Source organism: Vanacampus margaritifer, chromosome 6, assembly GCF_051991255.1.
Source record: "Vanacampus margaritifer isolate UIUO_Vmar chromosome 6, RoL_Vmar_1.0, whole genome shotgun sequence".
In the NCBI taxonomy this organism is placed as follows: Eukaryota; Metazoa; Chordata; class Actinopteri; order Syngnathiformes; family Syngnathidae; genus Vanacampus; species Vanacampus margaritifer.
Window position 1 is genome coordinate 22,235,067 of NC_135437.1, and position 23,058 is coordinate 22,258,124.

A 23,058-nucleotide genomic window follows, 5' to 3' on the forward strand; every position below is an offset into this window, starting at 1 on the left:
AAGGGTTGTATGTAATTTTGATATAAAAAAAATTGGGACCATGTTCTATGGTAATTTTGCACTATAAATAAGCTGACTACTGATTGATTGATTGACCAAGCAAAACACAAGTTTGGTGGTGACTGCAGCAAAAACTCAGACTTAAGACTTTTTTGTCCTTTTTTTTTTTTTTTAGCTATTAAGTATGACAAATGTATATTTTATAGATAGTCAAGGAAGAGTACCTGAACATTTGGCTGCAGGTTAGAGTCAGAGGTAGTTTTGGCTAGAACGGCTTGTTTCATTGCACCACCCCAGTCAAATGATGGCCTGTAAGTCTTTGAAATGGGTAAAGACAATTCCTTCACATCTCCAAGGGTTTCTTTTAAAACATTTAGGCATTTAGGTGTGCTAAACTCAGGTGAATCAACACTACCACTTTTTGGTTGAACGGAGACTGACAATAGACTTTCAAAGTCTTTTGAATCCTCTGCAACGTCTTGGTTGTAAATGGAAATATTTAAATCCCCATCATAAATGGCAGGTTCTGCCTGAGAGGTCGTCCCACCGGCCTCACTTTCAAAATCCTCCATTAGCCGATTTGCAGGCTCAGATGTACACAGATGATCAACTTTGGCATCAACAATGGTTTTCTTGACCTTCTCATTTGTATCAGCACCACTCATTTCATTTGTGGGAGTCACATTGCTTGTTATATTAATAGGTTCTGTCATTGTCAGATTTTTCACCGAGTCAGTTGGCTGACTCAGAAAGTCAGAAAAGTTGGTTTGAACATTCGTTTCTGTTTCGTCCAATCTCCTCACTTCTGTGGTTTTCCCAACCACTGGATAAACTGCACTTGGCGATGACTTGAGCGTCTCTGCATTGGTTTGGACCTGAACTTGACATGAGTCTTGAGCCTCTTGCACAATTAAAATAGCTCCATTATTGAGACTTTGTTCTGAAGGACTGCTGAGGTCGTGAAGTAGCTGCTCTTCCCTCATACTAACGGGACTGTGGTCTGGAACTTTCTCAGTGTCTTTTTGATAGCCGTCCGCCTCACAGACGGTGCCTGTTTTCTCACCGATGTCCACAAAGTCAGTGTCCGGTGGGGTGTTGCTTATTATATCACAAGTCGTCTGGGCCTCTAGCTTTGTTTCGGTTTTTCCTTCCTCCTTATCTCCATCCCTGAACTCAGCTGCTCTTTCTGTTTTAGACATGCGTGCACCCATTTCGCTGTATTCTTGAGTTTTTCCATTATCTGCTGTTTGGGGAAAAAATATCTCTTTCCGCTCCCCAGCAGATCTCTCTTCCAGGACATCTTCAGCGCAACTCAGCTGACTTTCATGTTTGGGACCTTCGTTACTATTGTTCATTGCCTCTTTCACATTGTCCATCCCACTACAGTCTGCTCCACTTGGGCTTGTGCTCCCACAATCACTATTTCTGTCTATGGTTAGTCGCGAATTTGATATGTTTATTTCATTCACTGAGCTTTCACTGATGGCCAACTCAATAGAAGAATGATGGGAAGTCAGATCTGACACTTCATTAGAGAGCGTTTCACTTGTTGTAGAGCTGCTTGAGTGTTTATTCAAAACGGTATAGTCACTGGCCATATTTTCCTCGAGTCCCAGGAGCCTTTTGGGTGACTGAATTGAAAAGGGCTCCTCACATTGAACTTGTAGCTGCGTTTCAGAATTTCCACAGCGCTTTGGTGTTTCTTGGCCTAGGAAAACACAGTCCGTAAGTACAAAAAAACAAGGTTTCAAGTTGTAGTGAAACTGCACTGAAAAATATGGCCCGTATGAAACAAAAAGACAAAATGTTTCTGTATTTTATCTGTTAATTTCTTGCATGTCCCAATCCTACCTAAACTGATATAGGCCGCCAGTACTAAATTCTTGAAAAAGAAGAAGTAATAAAGCATGCTCATCTCCTTGTTTATATTATGTTGGCTGACCTCCTATTTCACCATCCAGTTTAGTCTTAGCACTCGTATCTTCCAGACAGTCCAGGATTTTGCTCTGAGAAACGGCTGAGTTCTGAAGGCTGCCAAAGACAGGCAATGTGAAGCTGCATTTGGGTTCATCAAGAGGTCTCCCTCTGGTTCCCTCTGATAGACTGGGAAACATCTGAGTAGAAAGACAGACACACGTTTAAGTGCAATCTCTCGTGTGTAGAGGAAAATAAACATACACATCCTTAAAATCCGACAATGCGTCTTGATCAACGTTGTCAACAACAGATGTTGTGCACTTGGAGGCTGCTACTTATACTCAACAAAAATATAAACACAACACTTGTGTTTTTGCTCCAATTTTTTAATGAGACGAACTCAAAGATCTAAAACTTCTTCCACATACACAATATCACCATTTTCTCTCAAATATTGTCATGAACCAGTCTAAATGTGTGATGTTGAGCACCTTTCAGAGTGGCCTTTTATTGCGGGCAGTCTAAGGCACACCTGTGCACAAATCATGGTGTCTAAGGCTATGTTCACACTGGAGAGCGTGATGCTCAATTCGGATTTTTTGTTAAATCCAATCTTTTTATGTACTGTTCACATTACAAAAACAAAAGCAACATCTAAATTGAACGCAACGCGCACGTGATGCGACTTGCGTGCGCAAAGAGCACACGTCGAGTGACGTACATCCAAAACAACGTCACGACACGTTGTAGTGTTCACGGAATTAACCCGACTTGCAACATTATACCGCAAGCCAAGCCACCAAGGCAAGCGACCTTCATCAGTGCCATATGCAAATTTAGCTGTGCCAATGCGCACTACTGATTGGTGGGCTGGTGGACTCCTTTCGCGGACGTGTTAGGAGTTGGATCCATGTGTCTTGCCTGCATAAATTATGCAAATTAAGATGTGCGAACACCCGCTCCCGATTGGTGGACTGTTTTTACGCTTGCTCAGGTTTGGCTGCTGTCCACGGCTTGCTCGAGTGTCAGTGTTTACAATTAGAGCAGAAACGCAAGGGTTAGCTGCTTTTGATTCATGTTTTACTTACGTAACAAAAAACAAAACAAAAATATACAGGTCAGTCTCTGTTCGGTATAAATAACATTCAAGATACCACAAAATCACATACATACCTCCAATTCATGTATTTTCTGGGCCTGCACTTTGACCTGTTCAGACAATTCACTGTGTTTCTGTTGAAGGTCATAATGCACCTCTTTCAGTGATTGAAAATTTTGCTGCTCACGCTGCATGTGAAAGAGGAAGATTTAATTTTTATACCAAACTACTATCACCAATATGTTTTCCATTTAAACTACATAATTACGGTGAATTGAACTCTTGACTTTCTCTAAAAATAAAATGATTTCTTCCCTCATTGTACAAAAATGGTTTGCTGCAGCTCACCATGAATTGAGCAACTTTTTCTTCCATTGCCTTGCTTTTCTCTTGCATCTTTTCATGTTCCTCCTTCAGGGCCTGTAGGGAAATTACTCACTCAAAGCATGTTTAATACAAGACAAAATATTTATGAGTTTTATAACAGGAACAGAGGGCCTGAACCTGTAGAAGTGTAAAAGTGAATGGACATCTTTCTAATACAAATTAATTTGTGCCATTTTAATGATTATTTTAATAAATTCATTCATTAGTAAATGTGCAAAAACCATACAAGGAAAAAGAGAAAATACAAGGTAGAGGGTGACTATTGATTATTAAGAACAGATTTTGTTCTGATGGTCATGCCTGTGTAATTTCAATATGTATTACATATGGTATATTCATAAGATAATCCACATGAGGAAATCATATTATTATGAACCATTAATTAAAATAAATGTCAGATTTTCATCTCAATGGTAAATTAATTTCTTATTTTCATCTCAATTCATAACTGATAAAAACACTCAACTCGCAATGTAGAAGTAAATAAAGTAATGTAAGCAATGTAAAAGTAACATAGGGAACAGAAGGTCATATACTGTGAATAGTACAACACAAGTTCTGACCTTGTACTGCTCCTCTTGTGTCTGCAGCTGCAACTCTAGTCTGTTCACAGCTTGTGTCTGGTTCAAAAAGAGCTGCTGAGTGTGCTGCAGGGACATAATCACCTCCTTGACAGTCAAACATACAAAATGATCACACTATGAAAGCATTGCGGCAGATGTATACCAGAAGAACATGTTTTGCTCACCAAAATTGTGTTTAAAATAAATAAATAAATAAGGTATGTTAATGAAAAATAAGAAAGTTTGGTACAAATTCTATACTGTGGTTTCATAATAAGTCGAATAACTCACTTGTTTCTCAGAACGCACAGCATCATATTCTTCCTGTAGTCTTCTGTTCATTTTAGTTTCCTGAACATATGAACATTGTTAATTAACAGTTGACCGCCTTGCCTCTTTACATTTACTTTGTTGAATGATAAACGTGTGCGTATGAAACTCCAATTGAATTAGCATATTAAGAGATGTTAGTTACCATGTTGAGCTTGCAACTCAGCTGGTTTAGATGCTGCTCTTTGTGTGTCATTATGCCATAGTTGTCATGTCGGACTGATGAGAACTTCGTTTTGATCAGTTTGGTGTTGACCTCCTCCAACTCCTGAAAAACATGTTTGGTTCACATAAACTGCCCCCCAAATTAAGAAGCTGATGGTTGTGCAATAGCTCAGATGTCACTTTCAGTATTTAGTACCAAATACAAAAATCGTTAATGCGCATTGTTCAATTTTTACCTCATAAAATCAAACAAACAAACTTTAATTCTCCAATACCTTCCTTAGTGTCTGAATGGTTGCTTCATGTTTTTCATTTGTAGCTGTCAGTTTCTTATTTCTTTTCATTGCTTCATCAACTGTCAGGAAAAAAATACAAACACACTTGGTGTGACCAAGATAACTTTGCCACGTACATTGTTTTGTACATCATGTTGTTGATGTAATTTCAATTTCAATTTCACTACAACATAAAATGCTAAAGGTGCATTTCCATTTAAAAATATCCTTCAGTTACCATTCTGCTCCAGTCGCTCATGGGCCTTCTTGAGTGTGGCACACTGCCTAGATAGAGTGCCAAACCGTTTCTCAACCTCTCCCATTTGGATCAGGTGACTGTCTTTTGACCGAATCTGCAGAGCTTGCTTCTGCTCCTGTCAAAGAATTACAGCGGACAAATTAATGTCCATGTAAAACAACTATGACACATCCCTACGAAAGCAGTGAAAATGCTAACAAATACAGCCAGGGTCCTTATAGGTCAATACCATAACGTGAAAATTGAATTATTATTTTTTTTAGTAACTGCCGTCATGGGCCCTTATAATCCTTATCACCATTCCTTTGAAATCAAGCTGCCAGAAAAGTGTTAGAAGCTTACTCATCACACTGTTGGCAACAAGAAATAAAACAAAAAGTGGAAAGTGCAAATCAACTCTGAGACACAATACTTCCATCAAAACAGTTTTAGGCTCATGGTTTACTGCATGCAGTGTTGCTGTTGTGGAATGAAGGCATCAGCAAAGTCTATGCCTCACAGAGCTTTAGTGCTCTGCAAACTGCCATTACACTTTGATTGTCTGTATCGTTCGCTCTTCAATAATTCACTCCCTTCGGTCTCATTTCACTCCCTTCTATCCTTATACACCGCCCTTCCTTTAACTCCCTGGCCGTGCCACTGGCATAGAAAGAGGGTTCAACCAAGCGAGGTCCGGTTATAAAATATTTTAATATTGTCATGGCAGTTCAAGTGTCACACTCTCCCTATCCGTTAGTGGTGATGAGCTCCTCCATCTAAAAGCTGGTCCTCCTATTCCCCCAGTCATTAAATTTTTCTCACTCCCACCTATCTTTTGTCAACGATTGGAACAAGTTAAAAACCACCTTACCAACTCATTGGATTTCTTTTCAAAGTTGTACTTCAGCAGCTGTAAGACAAGAACAAACTTAGACCAAAATCAACAAGATAGGTCTAAATCATAATGATTATTACATTTTAAAAAATTACAATAAATTGCATTTGCCCCAGAAATTAAATGCAAAGCTGCCAATTTGTGTACAGGGAAGTGAGGGTGGGTATTCAAATGGATAAGGAGGAAAAAATGCAATTCATTTTTTCCAGGATAAATAACAATAACAAGGGATCTTGTAATATCATGAATAATCAAAAGACCCATTCATTGTGCGTGTGGGATTTTTTTTTTAAACTTTTTTTTTCTTCATTTATTAGATCTTGTTAAAACAACTTTATATTGAACGCATTTATTGGAATTACAGTAACTTCAAATATAAAACCCTACAATTTTAATTTGGATTAAGTACACACGACTGTTCCAGTTAAGTAACCTTGTAATTTAACATATTGTCAACATGCTAGTGATTAAGTTCTTTAATCACAACAGTGTATGTGAAAATGAAAAAAGGGAATCACTAGACCATGTCACAAGAATTAAGACAGCTGGGCCTCAACTTAGCCAAACACAGCAGTTAATGTCTCCTGGATAGAATATCAAAAAAAAAAAAACTCAATTGTCTCCACACAAAACGGCTGGTCATTAAAGTGCAGCGGTCCGTGGGGATGGCTGTTTGTCACCTCTATGGTGTCAAGCCCGAGGACAAACACTTTGGAAGCCAAATTGGCTCGGACCTTCTGCCCTTGACTGAGCAGAAGACTTCTGTTTTATAACAGCTCTCCGGTAAAAAAATAAAAAATAAAATTCCCCTTAAGTATGAATGAGAAAATGTAAGTAAGAAATGTGATGGTGAAAATAGGATAAGTGGACAGAGTGCACAAGTTCAGTACCTGGAGTGACTTCAGCTCTTCTTTCAAGTTGCTAATCTCCTTCTCTTTTAACTCAGAAATGACCTGGTATTTCCCCTGCAATGTTACATTATTCGTCTGAGTGTCAAAAAAGTAATAAAAGCCCAAGCTCAGTGCAAAAGAATGCATTACAATCGCCAAGAGGCTGCAAGTGAGATGAGAAAATTTACTGCTAAAACAGTAATTGAAGGGAATTCACTGGGACTGGGATGGTCATACCTTCTCCTCCTCTGTCTTTCTTATTTTGTCCTGTAACTTAAGAAAAATATCAAGATGTAAGATGTCTGGTGTGGTCATAGATCAAATCAGTATGATTTTATTTCTGTTTTGTGGGCGGCCTTAGCTCATTGCTTTGGGACAGGTAGAAACATGGCAAATTTGAGAACTGCTGTCAGTAAACATAGGCACATTTGGACGACGTGTGCATCGTGTTAAAGCACAAAACATAGGTGTAAATTGAATTTCCCCTAAAGGAGACGATTAAAGGTTCTTAAGAGGTGAAGCGATTCAATGTACCATGAAGGAGAAGAGAAGCAGCTTTACTACATATTATATTGGCTGTCTAACATTCTCACAAGCTATAGCGGCGCTGTAGCCAGTTGAACTGCAAATCAATGTGCAGATATTCGTTTATCCCAGACCTTGGAAGATGAAAAAGTCTACTTGGTAATTCAGGGACAAGCTGAATTCAATTATACTGTAACTTGAATTATTGCCAACATGTTATGGAGACCAAACAAGATGTGCTCTTCCTGCTTAAGATCTTGTTGTCAAACTTTTCTGCACATTAACCTAATAAATCACTTCCTCACCAACAACATCTTGTTACCAAACATAAAAGTAGCACATTTTAAACTGATAAGGAGATGTACCTGCTTTTTAACATTGATGAGAGACTCTGTATGCTGTTTTGCAGCTGTTTCTATTTGGTGTTGTAATGAGTCCTGTCACGATCGGGGGAAATATGTCATTAAATGATGAAAAACGTCATTTGTAATGAACCCTAAATATTGACAGATCCTGTGTCATCCAACCATACCTTCGCCCACTCCATCTCCTGTTTCTCCAGCACCGCTTTACCGATCTGATTCTCAAATCGAGTTTCTGCCTCCTGAACCATGGAGAGATTTATGAAAAGAAGCAGAAACTCATCAAATTAAAAAAAATGCATACAATGAAATAATGATTTAATTTGTCCAAAATGGAATTTACAAAACATACTGATGATGTAGTTATACCCAAAAGATAAAGAATATCATGAACATACTGGAAGTACATTAAATAAAATAAAGACATAATATAAATACATAATATACAGGTAAAGATATTCTAGAAATAAGCAAAAGTTTCACTTATTCATTCTTCCATTTCATTATAAGCACCCCATTGAGAGAGATTAGCATTATAGGGGAGGTGATATTTGTTGTACGCTGTCCTTATCCTCCTTCTAAGCCCCCAGAAAGCAGGTAAAAGTCAATTTCTCTCGATGGCCATGAGACTCTATTTATGTGCACGTGGGAGCATCTTGACTCTGTAAGTTTATTTTATAAGCTCCCATTAAACTATAGTACCAGCTCAGTGCTGCAAAAGAGATAAAGCTATTTTATTTCCCTTTGAGAAAATCCTTATGCGTTGAGTGTATTAAGTGTTATGAAAAGCTTCACTGAACGTGTTCTTCCATCCTAATTCAAACAGAACAGACAACAGATTTATTAAAAGGCTGATTAGAAAACAATGATGATAATAATAATGTCCATATTCCATCCATTTTGTGTATTTAAAAAAATATGTCAATCTCTTATCTCATTTACTTTATTTTATGTAGTTTTCAATTAAAAAAACAAACAAACTTTGAGCTACCGTCCCTCTCAATTTGGAGATATAGTTCTTTGTTGGTGATGAACTGAGACTTATTTTCTTCTCAACAGCAAATTGTTTTTTTTTGTTTTTTAGATCAAATTCAAATGAATCCATATTAGACACAAGCATTCATGCTGTATGTTCTTTCATGTAAAGCTTTAATTTACAAGGAAACCTAAAATCGCTGTCACTGTCTTGTCAAATCCATTGGCAATTGAGTACCAACACCATGATGATGGTTACTCCTTAACCTCTGCCGTGAGAATAGCAGCCTGAGGAGGATGAGACGGATTTTTCCAGTTAACATGACAATAACAATAAAACTGAAATTGCAAAAAAAAAACTGTCAACTAACCTTTACGCACACAACAATGTTCTTTCAGGTTGATTGTGTTTGCTTGAGGGTGGGATGATGTTTGTCCCTGCTCCCATTGTTATTTAGAAACAAATGAACTTTTTACTTATTGGTCAAGGGCCAAATAGCATGTCTGACCCCTAGTCTGATGTAAAGTAATGTAATGACCAATCACGGCTCAACTGTTCTCTGAGTTCAGTCATGTGATGTTCACAAGCTGAGCTATGATTGGTCGTTACCTGTGCCCTGAGCAACTGTGATGTGAAAATGCCCGCCCCCTTAGATGGATAAGATTATATGAAGCATAATTACAAATTTTGAAAAAAAATGTTTTGATTAAGGTCAAAATATAAATATAGGCCAATCTTCTATTTTGGGTTCATATTTTTATATCCGACTCTGGAGGAGTCATTACATCACTGGTCATGAACCTCACGGCACGTCATTGGTTCTAATTCTTGTTTCCATGAGAAAAATAAACTGAACATGGACAGAAATGTGTGATCTTAAACTGTACCCTTCGGATATGCAGCTCCTCCACAGCCTCAAGCAGATGTGTTTTAAATTCCAGCAACTGCAGTAAAATGGTTCCCCCACTTTCTGATTGGCAGGGGGTGGTCATCAGAAGCCTCTGTTGTGGTGTCACTGCTACTCCTGCCTAATTGATCATAATTAATTATCAAGCAATAAGATTGATACACGGCGTGTCAGATTAGCACTTTTCAGTACACTGTAGGGGATGGATGTTAAAGAAATGCAGGCAGCAACACTCAGGACTTGATTTACTAAGTGATTTAGAAATCGGGTGCACCCAGGATTGTGTCCATTATTTTGTACATTCTGGGAGGATAACATACAAATTGATTAATTTACAGTGGCTTGCACAATGTGATGTATTAAGCCTGAGACAAGTTGTGGTGTGGTTTTTTTCACACTGTTCCAATTTATTATGCAAATGCTGTTTTTATCAGATTTTTAGTCTAAGCAAAGGACACTCAGCATAGTTTTGAAGTCATCAACTGTGAGAGAATAATTTGAATGTTTTCAAACAAACCTCCCATTTTCTTCAAAAATAAAGACATATTTTTTTTGTTAAAATGCACTGTTCCAAATTATTATGCATGGATGTGTTTAAAAACATTTTATAGTTTGTAAAGAACTGAAAAAAGTAATTTGCTGAATTTGCAGCATTCTAATGTTGTATTTGCTGGAATCAAAAGCTATTTCAGTCAAAACCATGCTAACGGATGAAATTACATTTTAACAAAGGTTCTCTTATTTGATAGCAGCTTCACAATTTTTGCATCCCGAAGCTTCCCCTATCTTTTATTCCCATCACTTCAAACTTCATTTTATTCTTGTGGCACTCTCCCAAATTTTCCATGGTGAAAACAATCAGAGCTACCTACTGTAAATCAAAAAATAATCTTTTAACATGTCTGTCTCCACCAATTAACACCTGTTGCCAAGAGGACTCCCAATTTGTTAAGAATGAGTGTACATGCATTTTAGCACCTGCTATTTCAGATCTTAGTAAAAGACCGCAGTCATCACATGCAACATGCCCACCAAGCACATGTGATCTGTTTGAGTGGACAAGAAATTTAACACTGATTGTTTGAGATCAGGCCCATAGTGTATATAAAATTCAATAAATTGCTCCATGGAAACATGGCATTGTACTGTAGTGCATTGAGATGGGTGTGTTTCCATTGTATAACAGCTCTCACTATCAAATATTTTTTTTAGTAATCTAGCAATTGCACAATTAATGAATCAAATAATCCGATACCAATTATTTTACATTAAAATTAATTGCAATTTTTTTTTCCCGATAACTGTTTATTTTAGAATATTGTTATTTATTTGTTATTGTTTAATGCTTAAACCAAACCAAACCAAACAACAATTAACACATGAGAGGATTTGATGTTGTACTCGCCAACATTTTTGAAACTGAATGCAACTTCTTGGGTACTGATTAATGCAAGGGGCTAGTCTTCTGGGCTCCAGGTTCACTACATATCATACATCCATTTTATGAACCGCTTATTCCTCACAAGGGTGGCGGCATGTGCTGGAACCTATATCCCAGCTGTCTTCGGGGAGTAGGTGGGGTACACCCAAATGGTTGCCAGCCAATCGCAGGGCACACACAGAATTTAGGGAGAATTTAGACTCTTATGTACCATGCATGTTTTTCGGAAAGTGGAACACCCGGAGAAAACCCACTCATGCAAAAATGCTTGGCCGAAAACCGAAACGCCCAAAAAAATTTTGCGGTATGCCAATTTTTTTTACTATCATTGCATTTATTATAATTAATTACAATTATAATATTATTCTAAAATATTTTATTTAGCACTGGCATTTCAACCAAGCACAATATAAATTGAAATGTGCCCACACCGCAGACATGTTTGCTAATGGTACATTAAACACCAAACGAGGGTCGAGCATTTTCTGGCGGTGTGATTGCACCTTATAGTCAATGTAGTTCGCACAGGTGGGGGGACGGATGCGTGCGGACAAGGTGCATCGCACTTAAAATCCGCACATTCACATTTTCACCAACGTTTGAAAATAAATAAATACAGTACATTTCTTCGCACCAGCCAATCGACTTCGGGAACGGACTGCAAAGTCACACACAGCGTCCTGTAAAGGTCTGCCGCCACCTAGAGATTGCGGTAAGTGTTTCCGTGTTTAAAACTGTTGATAGCAATAGTGCTAGCATTAGCTAAAGTAGTTAGCATGTCCAACGGGATGCCGGTGAAAAAGTGGAAGCGTTCGAGGGGCTCTTAAAAAAAGAAAGGGAAGGAGCTGCGGGAGAAAGAGTGGCTCACCTGTACTGCAGTACACGGCAGTTCTGTCTTTTTTTGACGCATTAAAATGTTGTACACTAAGCGACGCCCCTCTCCTCCGGTGTGCGCAAAACTCAGTGAAAAGCCAGCGAGAGAAAAAGGCGGACACTCACCCCCGCGTTCGCTGTTTAATTCAAACAGACGCTTGCTTGCAGCGTTTTCTTTTTTTGCTTGCGTCACCACAACCTACTTTGGCCATATTCTTTCGGCTTTAATTTTATTTCAGCCGAATGCCGAAAATTGCAAAAATAGCTATTTTTGTCTGAAATTTTTGGGTGGCAGAATATTCGGTGCATCACTAATTATGACTCAACATGTCAGAAAATAGGAAAAATATTGATCATTGTTCTCCAAACAAAAATCAAATGCAAACGCAAAGATAATAAGTCTGCTTTCTTGAAGGACTACCGAAATCAGAGGATATTGACTTTTGAGACGCTAGGGTTAGGATAATTTTAGGATAAAGAACGGCGTTAAATGATTCAGCCATTATCTAAATAGTTGTCAATATTGTTGATTGATTAATTATCGACTATTCATTTTAGCACCGCAAACAATGTATTTACGTCTTCATCTTTGAAGAACCATAGAAGCACCATTAAATAATTGAACCCATGATCAACATGACATGCCAATATGGATATGATATAATTACTTCTATGACTAGTTAGACCCAGTTCGGCTTCATTATTGTACAAACAGGGCAAAACTGCTGTATTCAATTGTACAGGTGTAGCCTATGAAATGGCCAAATATTGAGTGACGAATAGGGAGTATGTTTCTGGTTTCATTGAATAGTCCCAGAGTGTAGTTGATTTATTTCAAAACTCATTTTAACATACATTAATTTGAATCATACTGGATATACTGTAGCATAACATGTGTGAATGAGTGAATGAAAAGAGTGGAAGGCAACTTGGTCAGTGTTACGCTTTAAAAGGGCTTCATCAACCTGGTGCCTATGGACCTGTTTAGCGCACCAGTAATGGGACATTGTGATTTCCTAGGAATGTTGTCAAACTGATCATTTTGAAATGTAAACTATTGCAGAGATTTATAGATTTAAAGTGATGGATATTGTTTCCTACCTTGTTACATTATTGTTATGTTGATAATTATTGTGAGAAATAATTAACATCATGGTCAAATAGCTGAATATTGTTGTTCAGTTGTTCAAAATAACATGCCAACAATTTAAGGTTAAAGGTTATTTGAGAATATGTGTTCATTTAGAAGTCAAACTGGTAGTCCTTCGCATTAATCATTACTCAAGAAGTAGCTCTAAAGTTTCATGCTTGGTGACCCCTGCACTACAATATAGATTTGGCTCGGTGATTCTAAGAAGTGACAACTTACAAATGTGCTCGGTGAGAGAACTCCAGAAGACATACTGTGGTCCATTATGTTGCTTTAACATGGGCCAGCGTTTCACAACCTGAGCCAAGGAAAAACATTTTCATTATAAAATCTCACAGCACACAACCAAACAAAAATGTTATAAAAAGGGGATTCACAAGTCAACTCTTGACATCTAATGAAGATAATTCAATTTTTATACCTCATGTTAAATATTACAAACACAGATACATTATTTGCAAAGAAATATTATAGTAATTATCCTACCAATTAAGATAAATTTATTTTGACATACCTGATGATCTACCAAGGAAATGTTAGTTCCGGTTCAAGTCAATGTCCCTCTGGGTTGCCTGTTTACAAAAAAAAAAAAAAAAAAGTTTGTTAAAAAGATTAACAGACTTCTATGACGGTGGCAATAGTTCATGAGTTGACTTCCATGAAGGCAGCCTTGGTTCAGTTCCCGTTTAGGGGTAGTGAATGTGAAACTGAATGATTATCTGTCTAAAGAGGTGTCCAAGCTCTGTCCTCGAGGGCCAGAGTCCTGCAGGTTTTGGATGTTTCCCTGTTCCAACACACCTGTTCCAATGAACAAGATCGTTATCAGGCTTATGCAAAGCTTGCTGATGAGCTTTAGGTGTGTTGGAGGAGAGAAACATCCAAAACATGCAGGACTCCAGCCATCGAGGACCGTGCTTGGACAGGACTGGTCTACAGTATGTGCCCTGTGATTGACAATTCAGCTGGGACAGGATCCAGCTCCGTGTAACCCTGAACAAGGTGGAGAAAATGGATGGATGAACAGACAGGTGTTTAATTAAACATCAAGAGACTATATATATATATATATATATATATATATATATATATATATTTTTTTTTTTTTAGCTAATATACTTATTTACAGTACCCATCTAGAATCATTATTGTCAAATTCTCTAAATTACATTGACTAGGTCTGAATATTAAGGTCTCATACTGTTTGCCAATTATTATAATCTAACCTGATGGCTATGAAATTATCATTAATATTTTTCTTTCTTTGTTTTATACTTCTCCCTTTCTTTTATAACCAATCTAGATTAAAATGAACCAGCCCATTGACAATAATAGGGGTCAAAGCAATAACACCGACTAGACAAATTTTCTGTCAATGGTTTTTAAATTATCTAAGTTGTTTAATTTGCACTGCCGATGATCCTGTACAACCATAAACTCACACACACACACACACACACACACACACACGCACACACACACATAGTGTAATAAAATAACACTTTGACCCCCACGATGAGCAAGTGGAGGTGGAAGTGTGCTGGTGTATCAAAGTGTTGTGTATGTGTGTGTTATTTATACAGCATCGTCGTACGTGCAACTTAGTGTGTATATGTGTGAGAGTCACTATGAGTGTGACGGAGGGGGTAAACCTCAGTGTCTTTACACTTGTTTATTGTACAGTTGAGTAAGTATTAATCATCACCTCTAGGCCATAGGAAGACAGTCTATTATAAAATAAGTCATAAAATTTAACATTTCTATCAAGTAATAATTATTTAGTGTGTAAATCACAATTCCTGAAATTTACAAGCAAATAATCCCACTTTAGCCATAGACAATGCATGACAAATGTTGCCTTTTTCTGTATTCTTTAAATCCTCTGTCTCTACCAACATTCTAAAATATGAGAAAATTATTCAACAAGGATTAAGTGGAAATATACTTCTATAAGAAACCAAATTTATAATACAATCGTTTTGTGATACAGTATTCATAGCTTTTACCAGCAAAAATCATATAATGTTCAAAAATTAACCAAAAGATGACTAACATACAGTGCTTGATTGATGGAAGTAATGCGTTAAATGTATTAGTTTCAGTACAAGAACGTTGAATTTAATGAATTTGGTTAATTTAAAGAACAATTAGCCAAACTTAAACTTTGCTAGCCCATAAGCTTTAGTGCTTTCTCGCATGATTGCTTCTAGTCTTAAATTTAATTTATTTAGTACTTTGTCCAGTTTACCCAACGATTTAAGTCATGAGGATGCATCTTTTTACTAATTTCATAATTTTAATAAATAAACTGACGTACGTTACCTACCTAGAAAAATGAAATGAAGTTCATAGGTTTTTTTTTGCGGGCGGTCCCAGCAGTCACCCACCCATAACAAGCTTGACATACGGGCATTTAAACGTCTTAAATTTATTACGTCACTTGTTCGATCTAGAAAATTGACAGTGGTAATAATAATAATAATAATAATAATAATAAAAGTAATAATAATAATAATAATAAAAGTAATAATAATAATAATAATAATAATAGCCGCATCATTATGGACATTTGCTAGGGGCCTAAACTGTAGCATTGGCTGAAATAGCAACAATCTCGCAAACATTATGCTTTTAAGCATAGCGCTTTGATTTGTAAACACCATGTTGCCCTTTGGACACGACGGTGCAACAGTCAGTGTGGCAGACACGTACTTTTTTTGGCATAAGCGTGTAAATAGCATGTGTAGGCCCATTGAAAGTTTTTGAAGCGAGACTGTGGTGAGTTTATTAGTCTTGGCCTTTAGCGGCATCTAGCGGTCGCATTCAATAATTCAAAAGGGTTTATTTGGACGCTTGACCGGCGTTGATTGCTTCTTTTAGCCACCTGTTGTCATTTAGCTGAGTTGCCCCGACAAGTTTGGAAGCAGAACCATGGCGTCAATTAAAGAAAGAGCTGCGGCGTTGAATCTTGCTGAGAAACTACGTAATCGTCCTCAAGGTATGTTTTATTAAACCATATGGTGGCATGAAAACGTCTCGTGAGTCGTTTATTTTTAATTTTGTTCTTTAATAGTTATTAATTAACCTGTGGCGTGCCTTAACACGCAAACACTGTTGTTGTTTTTGTTTTAATTGAGTGAAAGATAGTGATCGACAGGTATAATGTCATGGATGTCTTGTTGTTTTCCTAGTTCGAGGGTTGGTCGTGAATGTACCCCAGTGTCCTTCGTTAGGAAGCAACCTCATCTCCCACCTCAGGTCTTCTTTGAAAACAAGGCGGCGTCGAGTTTACCTTGTGTCCCACAATGATTGCTTCCTGGGCGCTGAGGCTGTGGATGCTGTGGCAGAGTACATTGGCAGTGATAAGACCTTTGAGGGTGAGGATGCTGACCAGTGGGATAGTGGAGCTATCCTGACTTGATCACATACTTACTAGTACTAGTGCTTTATCCACTTAAGACAATTCTAGCACTGTTCTGCTAATGACGTCTCCCCGCCCCCATTACTTATCATGACTACATTGGAAAAACTGAGCTGCAGTTAACATGTGTGTGACTAGTAGTGAAGCTGTGGATCATAACAAGTAGATTTTTACACCCCCACCTGTAGTAATAATAGCACAGTTGTCAACTACAGTTTTGCCTCACTCGTAATACGCTAATCGTTCTACTCATGCACTAGATGGTCTTACTACTGAGGACAAAGCACATACTAGTAAGTGTACATGGAGAAGCGTCTAGTACAGTATGCCCAAATGGCTTTCAGTAATTGTATAAGCATTCCGTACAATGCATGCCATATTAACCAACCACCAACAACACTCTACACTTTTTCTTAAAAATCCAAGGTGTCACAGCATGTCGGGACAAAGTGGTGAATGTGTGCCAAGCACTTTTGGATTGCAATGTGTTTGAGACAGTAGGAACTAAAGTGTTTGGTAAAGACAAGAAGCAGGCTGAGTTTCACGACAGCAAGAGTGCTCTTTACAGGTTAGTCTGATTAGTAGCAAATACAATCAGTTCACCAGAAATGTGTTTTTCAACTGTATGTAGACGTCAAATAATTATATCTCCCAGGTTTGTTAATCAACATGCTCCATTAGAGGAAGACTTGGAAAAGGGGGTGCTTGTCAACAGTATCCAGAAACTCTTCTCTTGTTCTATCTCAGACAGGTAGGTCAACCTAACCCACCCACCTGAGCTCATTTCATGTTGTGTGGACGCCTGAATCATAACCTAATGTGTGCAAGTATGGTTTTTACTTTTGCAGGGAGAATGAACAGATGCATCCCTCTGGGCCAAAATGTCTAATACCTACGCCTGTCAAATTATCTCAGACATCCTCGAAAGTTCCCCAGTTAGGCAGTCCTGTAGACAATGATGTCAGTGCCAGTTTGCCAGTGGAGACCAGAGTGGAAAATTTGAGTCCGAGTCACAACAGAATGCAGACACATTCTTTTTTACCACAGTCAGGTACAGTAAGAAGTTTTTTTTAATTTTTTATCTTTCAATGTATATTCATTTTAAGAACACCGTTTCAATAATATGCAAAAAAAAAAAAAGTTCTATCTTTGTAGGTCTAGTAATCGTTCATTATATCACACTGGTCCAGCCTCACTTTACAGAAGGCTGCTATGTTTCGCTACCATCTTTATGCTACGATTACCCAAATGAGACAAACTAGGAGAATGTAGTAATTGATGGTAGTCTTGCTAAGTGTATGTGGCCTCTGAGGTGCTGTAATGCTTGTGATTCCAAATAGACGCGCTTCGAACTTAGTTTACCACTAGATGGCAAAAACTTCACCACACTGTCTCTTTTAATTTATTTGTGGGTGGTTGTGATTCTGATCATCAATTATTGTCTAGAAATCTGTCTCGGCAAGAAGTTATTTCTGACACAACATTGAAAGGTAGCTAAAGCGTATTACACACATACAAAATTTCAGCATTTTGATCCCTTTCTGATCTAAGTCATAAAAAAAAAAAAAAAAAGACTGCACGTCCATATAACCACAATCAGAAAGCACCTGTAGTCTTCCATTATTTTGGGTGATGTAGTACTTATACATACAGTATGTAACAGTCCAGAGGTGGGCGGCTTGCGTCAGATGACTTGGCCTCGAATTGCAGATTTTATGCCAAGAACCTATGGAAGACTCAACTTGACCTGGGCTATGTCCACATTACAGGCCAATTCAGATTTTTGAATTTGGCCTCTGTCAAGCATTTGTTTTATTTTCCCATGCAATGTAACCAGTACAAATCTTTTTTTTTAATATTTTTTATTTTTTTATTACCTCTCGAAAATGTGACCCAGGCCTCTTTCGTGTGTGGGTATGTAACCACCAATGTGTCTGCAGTATGGACGCTCAGGTCTCATTCATCCCACCTTTACATCATAAAAATGTTCGCTTAGGCCGGGGAGAGTTCTTGGAGACTACTCACAACCTCGCAGCTGCACAGTTGTGAGGACTAACGATGTGCATTTTGTATTTTACTTTAATTTGACCTCACTTGAAATAAAGCATAGAGTGGACATGTGTGGTGATTCAGCCACACTGTTCAGGCTCCCCAAAAAAGTTTTAATGGTGCCATTAGTTACTTTGCTTTTCAGTTTATTTAAGTGTTAAATTCCCCCCAAGTACTGGTAATGCTGAGAGGAAGAGTGGAATACATATTTATGCTATGTATTAATTGTGCTCACCCCACAGTGGTAGATGGGGTCTGGCAGGAGCAAACCCTCTTGAGGCTATTACACCTTGTGGATCTCCCCATATTGGAGGGGGTGCTTCAGATCAGCCAGACCTCTTCCCGCTCTGCTCCAGCACACCCCATGTCTCATGGTAAACCTGACCTGACCAACCACCTTGACAGACAGATCCTGAAGGCCTTCAGGGACTCTCGGTATGTTTTGTCTTTCTCAAATGCTGGAAGTACTAATGACAGTAGTTCAAATTTTTCACTTTACCACTTCTTCACACAGGGACGATGAGTGGCTTCGTGCAGCCCTGGACTGCCTGGACTTCCTCCCTGACCAAGCAGTAGTGAAGCTGAGCCGAGAGCTGCCACTCTTGTTCCCTCAAGATCAGCAGAGCTCTGAACAAGCTGATGGTAACGCACCGGGGAAGTTCTCGCACAAGCAACAACTGACAGCAGGGTGTTTGCAGTTGATTCTTCCATGTATTGTTTCTGCCATTATGTACAGTAATGATTTCACTGTCTGGCTCCAGGAAAAAACTGCCTCTCTGAAAGTGGCACAGCTCAGTGTAAAATGCTGATGTATGGTATACTGGTGAGACACTACAGCAACACCGATAGACCTTCACTGCTTCCTGAGCAAATGACTGATGTATATTCAGCAATCACTGATCTGCTTGGTACAGACTTTGGTATGATTGTCAGTCAATCCCCTTCCAGCATGGCTTCATCTTTCTGTTACGCTTTTATCCATTTCCAGAGAATGCAAAATTGGCCACAGCGCTTGAAGCTCTCCAATTGTGCTTGAAGCTGCTGACGCCAAGATGCAGAGAGGAGCTATGTCATATCCTGACATTCATGACGGTGGCTGCTGATGCAAAAGAAATAAAACTGGACAAGGAGGTAACCCCTAGCTAATCATTATTTGCTATTTGAGAAATTATCTGCATTTTTTTTTACCTATCCTCATCTATAGTAAGTGCTGGGGAAAAAAAGTCACATCCATGTTGTTTGTGCTCTTTCTAAAAGACCTCAAAATTTAAAATTGTAAACAGTTTCAATTATGTTGAAGTGGGCAAAGATGCCAAGTTGTCCCTATTTTGTTATGGGTAGTTGCCGTATGTTCCGCTGTTATGCATGAGTCAAATGTTTTGGATGAGCGAGTAGGTATTGCAGGCCAGGCATGCAAGTATTGTGATTGGATGACAAGATTTTGAGTCTACGTCTTGTCAACATATTTTCAAGTGTCTGATTGTGTGGGCAGCTCCGTAGCTGTGTCTGGCTACTCGATCTTTGCCCCAACAGTGAATAAGAGAGCGTTCTGACAGGAATCATTGTCGAGAGGAGGACTAGTAGTAATTAACAGGACAGCTAAACCATGCTTGAAACCTTAGACAAGTGTTCTCAAATGGTGGTTTGTGTAAAAATAATGTTAAAATAATTATTAAATCATGTAAATATTTCAGTTAATCATAAGTTCATAAAAATATTTTTTTATTCAGTTGGCTATTCAATTTCATTGTCCTAAAAACACAGTCTCCCCATACCAGAATGATTAGACCCAATCTGTCATATCGACGACACCTTAAAATAATCGCCCAAGTCATTTTTTTTCAGATTTTTCAGGAAACTCAAAAAAAAAAACGATTTGCATAATGAGATGATTTGGAGGAAAATAAATGACATGGGCAATTATTTTGAGAGGGTGACTATATGCCACCTAGAAGCACCTGTAAATTATTTCAAAACTTTATTTAAAATTAAGTTTTTGTTTTGTTTTTGTTTTTTTAGAACTGATCTTTACTATATGTCATATGGAGGACACTTAATGGTGGTCAGAATTTTTATGTGCACAAATCTTTATTTATAATCGGTTATTTGTTTTTATTTCCAAATAGTTCGAGAGACTACGATGCAAATGAAATTCCAAAGTTTAATAAATCAGACAATGATGGCACAGCACTCTGTAAGTTTCCAAAAACCCACAATACTTTTGTGCTGGTTAAGGGTACTTGGCTGGAGAAAATATATATATATATATATATATATATATATATATATATATATATATATATATATATATATATATATATATATATATATATATCTCACAGGGGGTACATCATTGAAAAAAAGGTTGAGAACAAAGTCTTGCTGTGTCATTCACTGGATTTTCCTGATAGATTGTGGATGTCCACTGGCAAAGAAATCAAATCTTGAGATTTTATTCTGTCAACTCAGTTTCAAGCAAGATGCCTGATATGTCCCCCTTAATATGAATGATGTGTTATACATGTACATGTAGATGGAGAACAGACTTACAGTGAAGAGGTCATTTTCCAGGGCCATCCTGAACAGCAAGGCTCTGTCAAAAGAGAGGGAGGATCTGATGGTAGTCTTCATGCTAAGCAATCTAAAGGAAATCTTTAAGGTATGAAAGACTGACAGTACTTTGTATGCATTGTCAAAATTTTCAATGTGGACACAAATTAATATTATGCTATGGTTCAAGTTTCAGTCAAACATTTAGAATATTTTATAAAATCATGCAAACGTTCACATGACAAATCTTGAAGATGAGTTTTGGTCAACAGATATTAACAATCAATACCAAGTTCCTGAAGTAGTTTTAGTTTGTCAGTCTAAACCCATTAATTTGTGAAATTGGGAGGATGTTGTGTGATTTGGGGTGGGTGTTTGAGGCTGCGTTCAGACTGCAGGCGAATCGGATTCCTCCTCAACTACGATTTTTAGGGCTGACTGTCCAGCCTGTTTTTAGCAAGTGTCCAAATCCGATCTGGCCCTGTTCAGACTGAGCCACATTATTGACCCATCTGACAGGTTTCTGTGGCAACGGAGGCGGCGCCCAGCGTGTGTAGTGTTTGACGTCATGTGACGCTGTTTACCACTCCGTACTTCCAGTTACTTGCAAGTGCATTAAGCTGTTTTCTTTTATTTTTCTTTATTTATTTATTTTTTTTAACAACCATATATCAATGGCTATATGACCGGGCACTATTTAGCTATTTCCGGTTGCGCATGTGAAGATCTGATGGGGTAGCGAGACCGGCTTTAGCGCAAGTAACGTAAACTGTCACTGTATTTCCGGTTGAACATGACAGGAGCCGACGGGGCAGTCAAGGCGATTGACTGCCGAGCATGCGAAGAAGCAGCTGGGCAGCGAACCGATTGGATATTGACAATGTTATAGAAAGGCTATCTATGAATTCGATGCAACTTTGTCATCTCAGTAGTGCATAAGTCAGAAGATGGTACGAGGAAAAAAAGACATGCGCACTGATCCTGGCAATTTACAAAATAAAGTCAAGTTATGAATTAGTTTACATTGAGCATGTCACTGGAAAGATTAAATGGAATGTATAGGAATATTTCGTATGTATGAAAGCAATTTAAATTGTATTGAAAGGCCTGTTAAATTTTTGTCAAAAAGCTATTATCTGGTGGAAACAAATCGTCTATCCATAGACTTTTCTTTTTGCCCCAGACACCAGGAGCCCTGCACAAAGGAGTGAGCGACAAGCTGGCTGACCTTGTTCAGGCGAAACAGCCCGATGTCACTGGTGAATGACTGTTTTGAATGGGGAACACTTTGCTAACAAAACACTTTGACAATAGCATTGTCCAAGAATACATAGGGATAGAAAAATGGGATCGGTACGGTAACTTTAATCTGATTTAATTTTACCATGACCATAGCAGTTTTTGCTTGGTAAAGAACCATGCAAATGTAGGCTGATTTCAGTGTCATATTTATTAAATATGTATGCTCAGAAACCATGAAAATATCATTTATCACAGTACAAAATATATATATTATTCATATATGACATTGTGTTTTGTAGGCTGTCAGTTTTCCAACAGGACTTCCATCAGTACTAGAATGACCACCACTGATCAGGAACTCTGGTCTTTGCTTCACTCCATTCAACTGGACACCAAGATATCGGCCAAGGACAGAAAGCGTCGACTTGGACAATTTTGCCAAGCGCATCCTCAGTTATTTAACAAGTACTTTGGTGAATCTGCTGTTAATGTGCTATAGGTTTGTATATTAGCCGTTTACATCTTAATGGTGAAAAGTTAAAGATGAGCCATCAGCTTTAAGACACCATTGTGAAAGTCATACATGTATGCATGAAATGTAGGAGAATGTTTAAACTTGTCAGTGGTGGATAACGTTTTGGTTGAAATGGATTTAAATAAACGGTTAGTCCTTGTTATGGGTTTATTCTGGTTTGTTTTGGAGAGGTTGAAAAATACTGTGATTATCCTAGTCCCTAATTTGTGAGTGAAACAATTGTTGTGACCGTAAAGTCTGGGTACATGGTCAAAACGCACACACTAAAAAC

At 38.0% G+C, this 23,058-nt stretch overlaps 2 protein-coding genes across 14 annotated transcripts in view; one reads left to right on the forward strand and one right to left on the reverse strand.

Annotated features, from left to right (window-relative positions):
* ccdc73 (coiled-coil domain containing 73) overlaps positions 1-15,379 on the reverse strand; it is a 36,830-nt gene extending 21,451 nt beyond the window's left edge. Inside the window, exons 1-18 of one of the 9 annotated variants that reach the window (XM_077567454.1) lie at positions 15,317-15,379; positions 13,508-13,565; positions 13,213-13,291; positions 9,510-9,650; positions 7,817-7,888; positions 7,650-7,721; positions 6,997-7,032; positions 6,760-6,834; positions 5,846-5,884; positions 4,975-5,110; positions 4,737-4,816; positions 4,442-4,564; positions 4,258-4,317; positions 3,967-4,071; positions 3,365-3,436; positions 3,091-3,204; positions 1,943-2,114; positions 225-1,708 (exon numbers count right to left, since the gene is read on the reverse strand). In XM_077567454.1, the coding sequence (XP_077423580.1) occupies positions 225-1,708; positions 1,943-2,114; positions 3,091-3,204; positions 3,365-3,436; positions 3,967-4,071; positions 4,258-4,317; positions 4,442-4,564; positions 4,737-4,816; positions 4,975-5,110; positions 5,846-5,884; positions 6,760-6,834; positions 6,997-7,032; positions 7,650-7,721; positions 7,817-7,888; positions 9,510-9,650; positions 13,213-13,257 (2,826 nt within the window). In that variant the 5' untranslated portion in view covers positions 13,258-13,291; positions 13,508-13,565; positions 15,317-15,379. Of the gene's footprint in view, positions 1-224; positions 1,709-1,942; positions 2,115-3,090; positions 3,205-3,364; positions 3,437-3,966; positions 4,072-4,257; positions 4,318-4,441; positions 4,565-4,736; positions 4,817-4,974; positions 5,111-5,845; positions 5,885-6,759; positions 6,835-6,996; positions 7,033-7,649; positions 7,722-7,816; positions 7,889-9,509; positions 9,651-11,838; positions 11,953-13,212; positions 13,292-13,507; positions 13,755-15,316 lie in introns of those variants that run through there. The other 8 variants (XR_013294362.1, XM_077567455.1, XM_077567459.1 and 5 more) reach the window with 8 other exon arrangements.
* A 491-nt stretch (positions 15,380-15,870) lies between these two features.
* Positions 15,871-22,926, forward strand: LOC144053234 (DEP domain-containing protein 7-like). Of its 5 annotated transcripts, none has more exons than XR_013294363.1 (12): positions 15,871-15,988; positions 16,182-16,367; positions 16,838-16,979; positions 17,067-17,162; positions 17,260-17,462; positions 18,703-18,895; positions 18,975-19,102; positions 19,222-19,368; positions 19,449-19,591; positions 21,032-21,119; positions 22,194-22,269; positions 22,552-22,622. XR_013294363.1 is itself a non-coding variant. In XM_077567462.1 (12 exons), exons 1-12 carry the CDS (start codon positions 15,922-15,924, stop codon positions 22,749-22,751), a joined length of 1,707 nt encoding a protein of 568 aa, XP_077423588.1. In that variant the 5' UTR covers positions 15,871-15,921; the 3' UTR covers positions 22,752-22,926. The 5 variants fall into 5 exon arrangements, 4 of the variants coding, with proteins under 4 accessions (XP_077423588.1, XP_077423589.1, XP_077423590.1 ...); XM_077567462.1 differs by having other exon boundaries at positions 20,994-21,119; positions 22,552-22,926; XM_077567463.1 differs by lacking the exon at positions 19,222-19,368 and having other exon boundaries at positions 20,994-21,119; positions 22,552-22,926.
* Positions 22,927-23,058: the final 132 nt, after the last annotated feature.

What these genes read in the sequence shown, in the direction of transcription:
- LOC144053234 (XM_077567462.1), top strand. Translation starts at nt 15,922, where the DNA reads ATGGCGTCAATTAAAGAAAGAGCTGCGGCGTTGAATCTTGCTGAGAAA. An exon ending in ACTACGTAATCGTCCTCAAG is followed by an intron (nt 15,989 to 16,181) that starts GTATGTTTTATT and finishes TTGTTTTCCTAG; the next exon opens with TTCGAGGGTTGGTCGTGAAT. An exon ending in ATCTAAAGGAAATCTTTAAG is followed by an intron (nt 21,120 to 22,193) that starts GTATGAAAGACT and finishes TTTTTGCCCCAG; the next exon opens with ACACCAGGAGCCCTGCACAA.